Raw genomic sequence first — 11,677 nt, forward strand, 5'->3', positions numbered from 1 at the left:
GCAAGTGGAATACAGGGGACAGAGTAGGTGAATTCTATAAGAGGGGGGCTTATGAGAAGTGGGATGGGTTCAAAATGAAGGGCAGGGTCTGGCATCCCCCCATCCTAAAACTTCACCAGCCGCCACTGGCACAAGGTCAGTAGACAGGAATGGAGCAAGAACACAAGCCAAAGATTGTCAGGCCAAGTATCCAAAGAAAGGCCAAAAGCAAGCAGGGTCATACACAGAAAAGCAGAAAGTAGCAGGTCAGGTCACAGGTAAATCAGGAAATAGCTGAAGCCCACTCAGCAATTTGTTCATGTTACACCCCAGCTTAACCACTTTCAGACCGGACCATTTTGCTGGTAAATGACCAGAGGTCTTTTTACACTTTGGCACTGCGCTGCTTTAACTGGTAATTGCGCGGTCATGCAATGTTGTACCCAAACAAAATTTGCGTCCTTTTCTTCCCACAAATAGAGCTTTCTTTTGATGGTATTTGATTGCCTCTGCGATTTTTATTTTTTGCGATATAAACGTAAAAAGACCGCAAATTTTGAAAAAAAATGATATTTTCTACTTTTTGTTATTAGAAAAATCCAATAAACTCAATTTTAGTCATACATTTAGGCCAAAATGTATTCAGCCACATGTCTTTGGTAAAAAAAAAGTCAATAATTGTATATTTATTGGTTTGCGCAAAAGTTGTCACATCTACAAACTAAGGTACGTTTTCTGGAATTTACGCAGCTTTTAGTTTACGACTGCCTATCTCATTTCTTGAGGTGCTAAAATGACAGGGCAGTACAAAACCCCCCCAAATGACCCCATTTTGGAAAGTAGACCCCCTAAGGAAATTGATAAGAGGCATGTTGAGCCCATTGAATATTTTATTTTTTTGCCTCAAGCGATTGAATAATGACAAAAAAAAAATTTTTTTTTTTTTTTTACACAAAGTTGTCACTAAATGATATATTGCTCACACATGCTATGGGCGTATGTGAAATGACACCCCAAAATAAATTCTGCTGCTTCTCCTGAGTACGGGGATACCACATATGTGGGACTTTTTGGGAGCCTAGCCGCGTACAGGGCCCCGAAAACCAAGCACCGCCTTCAGGCTTTCTAAGGGCGTAAATTTTTGATTTCACGCCTCACTACCTATTACAGTTTTGAAGGCCATAAAATGCCAAGATGGCACAAAACCCCCACAAATGACCCCATTTTAGAAAGTAGACACCCCAAGCTATTTGCTGAGAGGCATGTTGAGTCCATGGAATATTTTATATTTTGCCACAAGTTGCGGGAAAATTACAAACTTTTTTTTTTTTTTTTTTTTTTTTCACAAAGTTGTCACTAAATGATATATTGCTCATGCATGCCATGGGCATATGTGAAATGACACCCCAAAATAAATTCTGCTGCTTCTCCTGAGTACGGGGATACCACATATGTGGGACTTTTTGGGAGCCTAGCCGCGTACGGGGCCCCGAAAACCAAGCACCGCCTTCAGGCTTTCTAAGGGCGTAATTTTTTGAGTTCACTTCTCACTACCTATTACAGTTTTGAAGGCCATAAAATGCCAAGATGGCACAAAACCCCCACAAATGACCCCATTTTAGAAAGTAGACACCCCAAGCTATTTGCTGAGAGGCATGTTGAGTCCATGGAATATTTTATATTTTGCCACAAGTTGCGGGAAAATTACAAACTTTTTTTTTTTTTCACAAAGTTGTCACTAAATGATATATTGCTCACGCATGCCATGGGCATATGTGAAATGACACCCCAAAATAAATTCTGCTGCTTCTCCTGAGTACGGGGATACCACATATGTGGGACTTTTTGGGAGCCTAGCCGCGTACGGGGCCCCAAAAACCAAGCACCGCCTTCAGGCTTTCTAAGGGCGTTACAGTTTTGAAGGCCATAAAATGCCAAGATGGCACAAACCCCCCCCCCCCAAATGACCCCATTTTAGAAAGTAGACACCCCTAAATTTAGGGGTACACTAGTGAGACTAGGTAATAAATGGCAGGTGCCCTGAAACTATAAAAAAATAACTAACCAACCAGCGTCACCTGTAACAGTTATATGGTGATCACTGGTGAAAGGGTTAACTAGGGGGCAATCAGGGGGCTTTATGCGGTAGTATATGGGGGTCCCTGGCGCTATAAAAAGCTGCGGCGAACCTAAATACCTACCTGCCTAACTAGCGTCACCTGTGACACTAATACAGCGATCAGAAAAACGATCGCTTATTAGGCTGGGTTCACACTGGAGCGATGCGGGAACGCCACGAATGCGCGGCGGGTTCCCGCATCGCATGCCTCCCGGCGGCAGTTCACATTGCCCTATGCGAACTGCTGGGAGTGTCAGTGAAATGTTAATGACACCCCCAGATCAGTTCGCATATCGCAGTGCGATCTGCAAACTTGGATCGCATGGTGTGAACACCCATGCGATCCGATTCTGCTGCGGACCAAAAAAAGGGTCCCGTGCGAGTTTGCGGCGGGTGCGGCGGGTGCGACACGAATTCAGCCATACTATCTGTATAGCTGAACTCGAATCGCACAGAGATCGGATGTGATTTGCACTGCAGTGCGGTGCGAATCACATCCGTTCTCATAAACCGCTGCAATGTGAACCCAGCCTTAGTGACACTGGCGACGGGGGGTGATCACGGGGTTAAACCTTTATTGGGGGGGTTAGGGGGGTACCTTAGAACTAAAGGGGGCTAACCCTAACTGCCCTAACAGTTATTAGTCACAAATGACACCTGCCGGGTGATCAGGGGGTTAAACCTTTATTAGGTAATAAATGGCGGGTGCCCTGAAACTATAAAAAAATAACTAACCAACCAGCGTCACCTGTAACAGTTATATGGTGATCACTGGTGAAAGGGTTAACTAGGGGGCAATCAGGGGGCTTTATGCGGTAGTATATGGGGGTCCCTAGCGCTATAAAAAGCTGCGGCGAACCTAAATACCTACCTGCCTAACTAGCGTCACCTGTGACACTAATACGGCGATCAGAAAAATGATCGCTTATTAGGCTGGGTTCACACTGGAGCGATGCGGAAACGCCGCGAATCCGCGGCGGGTTCCCGCATCGCATGCCTCCCGGCGGCAGTTCACACTGCCCTATGCGAACTGCTGGGAGTGTCAGTGAAATGTTACTGACACCCCCAGATCAGTTCGCATATCGCAGTGCGATCTGCAAACTCGGATCGCATGGTGTGAACACCCATGCGATCCGATTCTGCTGCGGGCCAAAAAAAGGGTCCCGTGCGAATTTGCGGCGGGTGCGGCGGGTGTGGCGGGTGCGGCGGGTGCGGCGAATGGCTGAACTCGAATCGCACAGAGATCGGATGTGATTTGCACTGCAGTGCGGTGCGAATCACATTCGTTCTCATAAACCGCTGCAATGTGAACCCAGCCTTAGTGACACTGGCGACGGGGGGTGATCACGGGGTTAAACCTTTATTGGGGGGGTTAGGGGGGTACATTAGAACTAAAGGGGGCTAACCCTAACTGCCCTAACAGTTATTACAGTCACAAATGACACCAATGCAAAAAAAAAAAAAAAAAAAAAAAAAAATGACATTGGTGTCACTGTGACTGGGGGGCAGGGGTAATTGGGGGGGTGATCGGGGGGTAAAGGGGGGGTGTGAGTGTGCCTGGCATGTTCTACTGTGTGTGGGATGTGTTGGTGCAACTCACTGATCCGCTCTCCTCCGTGTCGGAACGAAAAATACCGACACGGAGGAGAGAATACATCACTTCCTCTCCTGTGTTTACATTACAGGAGAGGAAGTGATGTCACCGGGGATTTCCATTCGTCGGGAGCGATTGCGAGGGGGTGGCCATGAATGAATGGCCGTCCCCTCGTCCGGGATCGCTCCCGAACGAAAACCGACCGCCGCAGGCACCGGGCGGGGGCCCGATCGGGCCCCCGACCCGCGGGAGGCAAAGGACGTACATGTATGTGCTTATGCCTGCCCGTGCCATTCTGCTGACGTACATCGGCGTGCGGCGGTCGGCAAGTGGTTAAGGGCTCATGCACACAGGACATTTTAAAAATGCCAGCGCTACAGCAGCGCTAAAAATGCCCGTCTTTTTGCGCTTAGCCGCGTTTTTACATTATCATTATTGTGCGTTTTCCCGCGTTATCGTTTTTGGCCATTTTTTCATTGAAAACACTCCCTATAATGTAAAAATACCTAAAGACGTCAAACGCGGCTTTTTACATCTTGTTTTAACTGCTCCTGAAAGCACAGACTGTTGTTTTTTTTTCTACTGCCCCTAAACGCTTATGCCTCCAAACACCTCTGATAGTTTATGTGTGCATGGACCCATAGGCTAACATGGGAGTGGCTTTTAGAGACATTTAAAAAAAAAACATCAAAAGCCCCTAACAGCAGCTGTAAAAATGTCCTGTGTGCATGAGCCCTTAAAGTGGTTGTAAACCGGTTTAAAAAAATCCTAAAAAAAGAAAAACCTGCAAGACAAAGGCATAATGAGCTAGTATGCATAGCACATTAGCTCATTATGAATTACTTACCTGAGATCGAAGCCCCCACAGTGGTCCTCGTTCACCGCTCCGTTGGTCGACATCTCCCCAGGGGGTTACTTCAGGGTTTTGCGGCTCTGGCCTTGTGATTGGCCGGAGCCGCGATAACGTCACTCCAGCGCATGCGCCGTATGTGCCATTGCTTCAGTTTGCTTAAGTGCGCATGTGCCGATGACGTAGGTACATGCTAATACAGGGATATCTCCTAAACCGTGTAGTATAAAGTGGTTGTAAAGGGTTTACAACCACTTTAAGCAGTAGTAAATCGCTGCAGTAAAACAAAAAAGTTCCCCTGAAAAATGATAGCATAATGTGCTAGTATGTATGGCATATTAGCACATTATGAAATACTTAACTTAAAACAGAAACAAACTTAATTAGAATGGACCTTCAGAGCACATCTAGGGTGAATATCTCCTAAGCGGTGCATGTTTAGGAGATATTCCTACAGGTAAGCCTCATTATAGGCTTACCTGTAGGTAAAAAAATCACAAAGTGGACTTTACCACCACATTAAATATTAGTATTAATAACAGTGCCGAGCATTCACGAGTGCCCAGGTGCATGCTGCCTAGCATGCATGCTAATGTGTCCATTTATGCTGGTTAAAGCGGTTCTGCACCTTAAAAATAATATCTGCGGCGGTCTGTCCCGGAAGTGGGTGCAGATACCTGGATTGTCCAAGTAACTGTACCCCCCTCCCCCCTGAAAGGTGCCGATTGTGGCACCGGAGGGGGGGAGGTATCAGATTAGCAGAACTTCCACATTAGGGTGGAGAACCGCTTTAATACACATCTGGTAGTGACCTTATGCACAAAAACATGGCATGCACTGTTCTTCTACTGGAATGCACCTTCCTTACAGTAGAACAAGTTGTTTTAATGTCAGGTGATATTTGAGTCTGGCTTCACGATTGGAGCTTGATGTTTTAATTTAGATACAGTTTAATAGTGTTTTTTTTCATACTTTTTTAAACACTTTTTTCTTTTTAATTTGACAGTGTCAACATGGGCCGATTCTTTGCTAAAGTGGAAAGCATGCTTCTGCTGTGCATGGGTTTTGTTGGACTCCTCTTCATTATGCAAGGAAGGTTAGATGTAGAAAACAATAAAGATCAAACTGTCATCCCATCTCGCTTTACACGTGTCCCAGATGAACCAAAAAACATTGAATGGATCTCAAGCTGCAAAGAGAACTCATCAGCAGCAAGTATTATTGGTTTTTCCACACTGCCGGGACACATTCAGGACTTCTTGAGATACAAACACTGCAGAAATTTTTCACAGATCCTTAACGCACCTCAGAAATGCAATGGAAGAGCTGCATCTAAAGGGGTATTCCTGCTCCTTGCTATAAAGTCTTCTCCAGCAAACTATGACAGGAGATCTGTAATTCGTCAATCTTGGGGTAAGCAAGACAACTATAATGGTGTCCATGTCAAAAGGATTTTCCTGTCAGGGACATCCAAAAACAGACATTTGCATCACCTTCTAAGAATTGAGAGCGAGTCATACGGTGATATCTTACAGTGGGGCTTTCATGACACTTTTTTTAACTTGACTTTAAAACAGTTCCTCTTCTACCATTGGCTAGAAGAATATTGTCCAGGAGCTCATTTTATTTTCAATGGAGATGATGATGTATTTGTCAACACCTTCAACATAATCACCTACCTACGTGGACTGAGAGCGGACAGTCACCTCTTTGTTGGGCAACTGATAGCCAACGTTGGACCTATTCGCGATCCTGGAAGCAAATACTATATCCCCACACAGGTCACCAATTCCAATTCCTACCCAATGTATTGCGGGGGAGGCGGAATACTCATGTCCCGAAGTACTGCCCATGCCATTTACAATAATTCTCTGGAAATACCGCTGTTCCCAATTGATGATGTGTATCTAGGCATGTGTCTGAAAAAGGCTGGCCTGGTCCCAGGCTCTCACATGGGAATGAGGACAGTAGGTGTGCAAGTGCCATCGGCCAAACTGGATTCTTTTAACCCATGCTATTACAGAGAGCTTTTAATGGTACACCGCTTTGTGCCATACCAGATGCTGGTCATGTGGAAAGCTGTACAAGATCCTCAACTTTACTGTGGGCAGAAGCACTCTTTATATATAGACAAGCAAAGGGGTTAATATGATAAAGGGACATTTTTTGAAGATATAAACTGAAAAAGAGACAGTATGATCTAAAAACAAATCTTGCTGGTGTGCTTTTAAAGACCTTGTTTCTATGTGATATTTATATTAACATGTACATGCCATATTTCTTTACTGTATGCTGAGGCTTTGCTTTATGCTTTGCAGTGCTACATAATGGTTGTGCTTTACTGCTGTTTCTCATAATGTAAGTCTATGAGTCAGCCAATCTGCTGACAACAATGCATTTTGTAAGAGGCTGATATCTGCAGTAAATGCAGAGCTCCCTCTAGTGGTTAATTTACACATTTCTATATTATGATGCAATATTACAAATATGGAAAATAAATTATATAAAAATGTGAACGTCACATTGTATAACAACTCATAAAATTTGCTCATTAAAATAAATTCTCTCTTTAAAATGGGATGACATCTTCCTTCTAACCTAAGTTTTTTTACAGCCACCATCTCACTATTCCTGCTATCAGTCTGATATACTAAGCTTTCAAACGTTTTAAAGCAGGCTGTATGTAAATCCCAACAATGCACTTCTCTCAATTGCTATAATTTGATATGTCTACAGTTCTAGATATATGTTCAATTAGTTTCATTACAAATCAAAATTCGGATGACATTTGTGTTATTTAGAGATTCGGATGTTTTCGAATCTCTGAATCAAAATAGCAACAAATTTCAATGAATCCAAAATAAAATATAATTAAAACAAATTTATTAGTATCAATTTGTTTGCAACTTCAGATGGTTTTTTAAGTTCAATAAAATGTAGCACACTCTGTATTGTTATATAATTGGCCAAAGCGAAGTCACAAAACACCAATGGCGCATGGAAGTTACATTGGTGTTGCATCAAACCGCAAAAAAGTTGCAATGCAAAGGTCGAGCTGAAAGTCATACAACTTTGGGGTCGCAGCAGTGTAAACTGAGCTTTAATGTTTGAAGAGATCGCTATAGTAAATGGGGGTGTCACGCTCTGTTACCGGTGCACCATATGAAAATGTGCATTTTCATATGGTGTGCGCATCTACTGATGGTACACGGCTTTCCTAAATCACCCCTAGGGTATTCAGATATCTGATGATTTTCCTTGTACTTGGAAGGGACCTTAATTGTAAGACCCAAAGCTGTGTAATCTATGACTTTGAAGTGACACACAAGAATCTGGCTCTCCTGCTACATATACCTCTTTATTATATCTTACAAAAGTTACTTAAAAAAAAAAAACAGACAGGCAGCCTGGATAATGAGTGCACATGTCTACAAAATCAATCACAGCTACGAAAATTGCATTTTAAGTGGCAAATTGGCAACTATGACTCCATCAATGGGTAGCACCAAAATTGCTTGCATACAATTCATGTACCTGTCTCTGACACGCCTTCCCTAGTTAACTTCCATTCTCCCTCCCAGCCACTGCATTCATCACACTGATAGGTGCTGGGCCAAGGATTTTGAGGGATTGGGGAGAGCCTCATGGGGAACTGAGTCGAGTTCCCCATCAGGTCCACTCCACTTTTGAATGACAATGCATAGCAGTATGCAAATAATGAAAAAATACATGACTCCAGGTTGGTCTGCCTCCTCTAGCGCCCTGCCCCCCTCCAAACAGAAGGTGGCGGCCCAGTTTGTAACTGCAAAGACTCACCGTACACTAGCACATGGAAGATCAAAACATATATTGAAGTAATCCATAGATAAAAACATCACAGCCACTCAAAGATATTATCAAGCGTTGACAAGTTTCATGGTAGAAGCGCTTAATCATAACAAAGTACACCTGAGAGCCATGCTTCTTAATTATTGCTCACGTAAATCTACACAGCAGGACTCAATCAGTGACTAATGCTCTCTCTATACTGTACAAAGAACCTTTCAGTTAAAACATACAAAGAAACATAAAAACACAATAAGATACAAAAATGCAAAAACCCACCAAAGAAAAAATTTACTAAATGTCAGAGTACTACAGACATATAAATCTTGGATATGCATATAAATGCATCCATATACTGAACCATCCATTCATTCCATGGGAATGGTACAAAACAAATCTCATCTGTAATAAACGAATAGATGTTCACATGGAAAAACACATACAACAAGGCAAAACAAAACAAGATACATTCATCCTGTATGCCTCCAGAATAAAGAAAAACACAAAGAGGGGAGAGATGTTTACAGCCCAAGGAGAAGATGAGAGGATCAGGTGTCAATCATAAATGGAGTGGGGCTGAACACCCCCTCCCTGTTCACACCAGAACTCCAAAACATATAAAAAATTTGGACCCGAGTCGCAAACTCTATTAAAGTCAATGAAAAATCAAAAGTCCCCATTTTGAAGGATTATTGCCATAAAAGGGGTATAAGGTCCAGTTTACTGCCGGGGGGGGGGGGGGGGGGGGGTCATGTAGTGATTTTAATGATGCTTAACGTGAAACAATAAAAATGAAAAATTCCTTTAAATATAGTGCTATAGTGCTGGGGGGGGGGGGGGGGTGGTCTCCTTAGTTTGCCCGTAAAGTGGTGCATCTGTACTATGTATAGAACCTGCTGCAACAAAACTGACGTATATAAAGAAAAAAAAAAGAAATTTAAATTGCTGGAAATACAATACCATTGCAATAGAAAAGAAAAACATTGTGAGGTCCCCCCCAAGTCCATTCCAGACCCTGATCTGAGCATGTAGCACAGCAGTTCAGGAATAGGGGGTGGGACGAGTGAGCGCCCAAAATGGGGGGGGGTGCTTTGATGGGGACAAGGGCCTCCTCTCCACAACAATGTTAAATGATTATGGGTACATTGTACCCTGACCCATTCACCAAAAAAGTGTCAAAAAAAAAAAACACACACACACACACTTTATTAAAAATAAAGCAATAATGTCCCCCAACGTAGCTCCATCGTCCACCACTGGACCTGAAAACAAAAACAAAAAAAAACACTCCATCCGCAATGAAGGCTAACCGCTGTGTGCCTGCTCCGCCATCTGAAAGTTCTTAAACAGGTAAAGTTAAGCCACCTGACGACGTCACCTGGTGGCACCACCCCGTGTGACATCACAGATCGGTGAATGCTGGGTTGCATGCTGCCAGGTGGCGGAAGAGGCGAACATCGGTTACCATTGTTGCGGGCGGAGGTTTTTTTCCCAGATCCGGCAATGTGATTGAGGATGGATCAACATCAAGGGACATTTTTTTTAATTTTTACTAAAGGAATCATCAAAAACTGTGGGCCGGTTTCTGGGGACCCTTTTTAAAGGGGGCTTCCAGATTTTGATACGCCCCCTGTCCGCAGAGCCCCACAACCACAGCCCAAGGTTGTCGGGAAGAGACCCTTGTCCCCATCAACATGGGGACAAGGTGCTTTGGGGTGGGGGGCCACCCAAAGCACCCCCCATGTTGAGGGCATGTGGCCTGGCATGGTTTAGGAAGGGGGGTGCTCGCTCATCCCTCCTCTTTACAGGTTGCATGCTTGGATAAGGGTCTGGTATGGGTTTTGAGGGGACCTCATACCACTTTCTTTTTTAAGCTGTTTTTTTTCACTTTTTTTATTCCCGGCAATGTTTTTATTTTATTTCATTCAGCTGTCAGCAGGGAAGCCTGCTGAAAGCTGATGACTCATCCATTGTCAAGGATGTAGCAGCCGGCTCAACCAACTATTCACTATGCCCTGATTGGGCTTTGCCCAAAAAAGCCCAATCAGGGTTTAGAATGCACTGTGCAGCTCCCCGAAATTTCGGATGATCGCCAAGCGGGCAATGTTGGGGTCGAACTTATGCTCGGCCGAACCGCTCATCCAACACTAGTCAAAAAATGGGTGACATCCTATTCAAAATGAAAGTTTCATTAAACCCAGACCAAGAAAACTCTCATTATATGATATATAACAGATTGTTCATACTCACAATGCCACTAAAGCATTTTAATGTAGAGTGAAATATACCTGGTGTCCTCTAGAGAGCATGTCCAATTTCAGTTCCCTTCCAAACTTTTCCTTTCCTCCTTTTTCTTATCTGTGCAGCCTACATGACTATAGAGTCAATCATATGGGAGTATACACAGTGGTAAATTACATTCCCCTCCCTCCTCCATGTGTTTCTATTGCTAAACACTGTGGGTGGGATATAGTATGCAGATTATTAGCGAATGTAATCAAACTCACAAAAAGGCCTAGTTTTAATATAAATTAGTATTACAAATACCGTATATACTCGAGTATAAGCCGAGATTTTCAGCCTCTTTTTTGAGGCTGAAAGTGCCCCCCTCGGCTTATACTCGAGTCATCGCTGTCTGCCTGCTCGATCAGCGTGTCGAGCAGACAGACAGCGGACATTCTACCCTTCAAAAGCCGCGCCTCCGCCTCCGCCTTCGCCTGTGATAGGCGGAACACTGAATTTCCCAGCAGTCAGTGTTCCGCCTATCACGGACATCCGCTCATCCTCGTACTACGGACGAGGATGAGACGATGTCCGTGATAGGCGGAACACAGGCTGCTGGGAAATTCAGTGTTCCGCCTATCACAGGCGAAGGCGGAGGCGCGGCTTTTGAATTTTAGAATGGCCGCCGAGGCGCCGACGAAGAGCGGCGATCCTGGCAAGGCACGGGACGGAAGCAAGGCAAGGCACGGCACGGGACGGGACGGAGGCAAGGCACGACACGGGACGGAGGCAAGGAGGCAAGGCACGGCACGGGACAGAGGCAAGGAGGCAAGGCACGGGACGGAGGCTCGGGACACAGGTAGGCTGGACACACACACACACACACACACACACACACACACACACACACACACACACACACACACACACACACACACACACACACACAGGGATGGATGGATGGAGACACACACACACAGGGATGGATGGATACACACACACACAGGGATGGATGGATGGAGACACACACACACAGGGATGGATGGATGGATGGAGACACACACACAGGGATGGATGGATGGATGGA

The 11,677-nt window shown here is 44.5% G+C and overlaps 1 protein-coding gene across 1 annotated transcript; it reads left to right on the forward strand.

Moving 5' to 3' along the window:
• The first annotated feature begins 5,551 nt into the window (after window positions 1-5,551).
• On the forward strand, window positions 5,552-7,084 carry LOC143988223 (N-acetyllactosaminide beta-1,3-N-acetylglucosaminyltransferase 3-like). The gene has a single exon (XM_077487626.1). The coding sequence runs from the start codon at window positions 5,556-5,558 to the stop codon at window positions 6,687-6,689; it is 1,134 nt and encodes a 377-aa protein (XP_077343752.1). The 5' UTR covers window positions 5,552-5,555; the 3' UTR covers window positions 6,690-7,084.
• The last annotated feature ends 4,593 nt before the right edge of the window (window positions 7,085-11,677 follow it).

This window comes from Lithobates pipiens, unplaced genomic scaffold, assembly GCF_037356315.1.
Source record: "Lithobates pipiens isolate NorthernLeopardFrog02 unplaced genomic scaffold, aLitPip1_a1.2 Scaffold_1, whole genome shotgun sequence".
NCBI classification, from domain to species: domain Eukaryota; kingdom Metazoa; phylum Chordata; class Amphibia; order Anura; family Ranidae; genus Lithobates; species Lithobates pipiens.

Coding starts and splice junctions, on each gene's coding strand:
- LOC143988223 (XM_077487626.1), top strand. CDS start 5,556: ATGGGCCGATTCTTTGCTAAAGTGGAAAGCATGCTTCTGCTGTGCATG.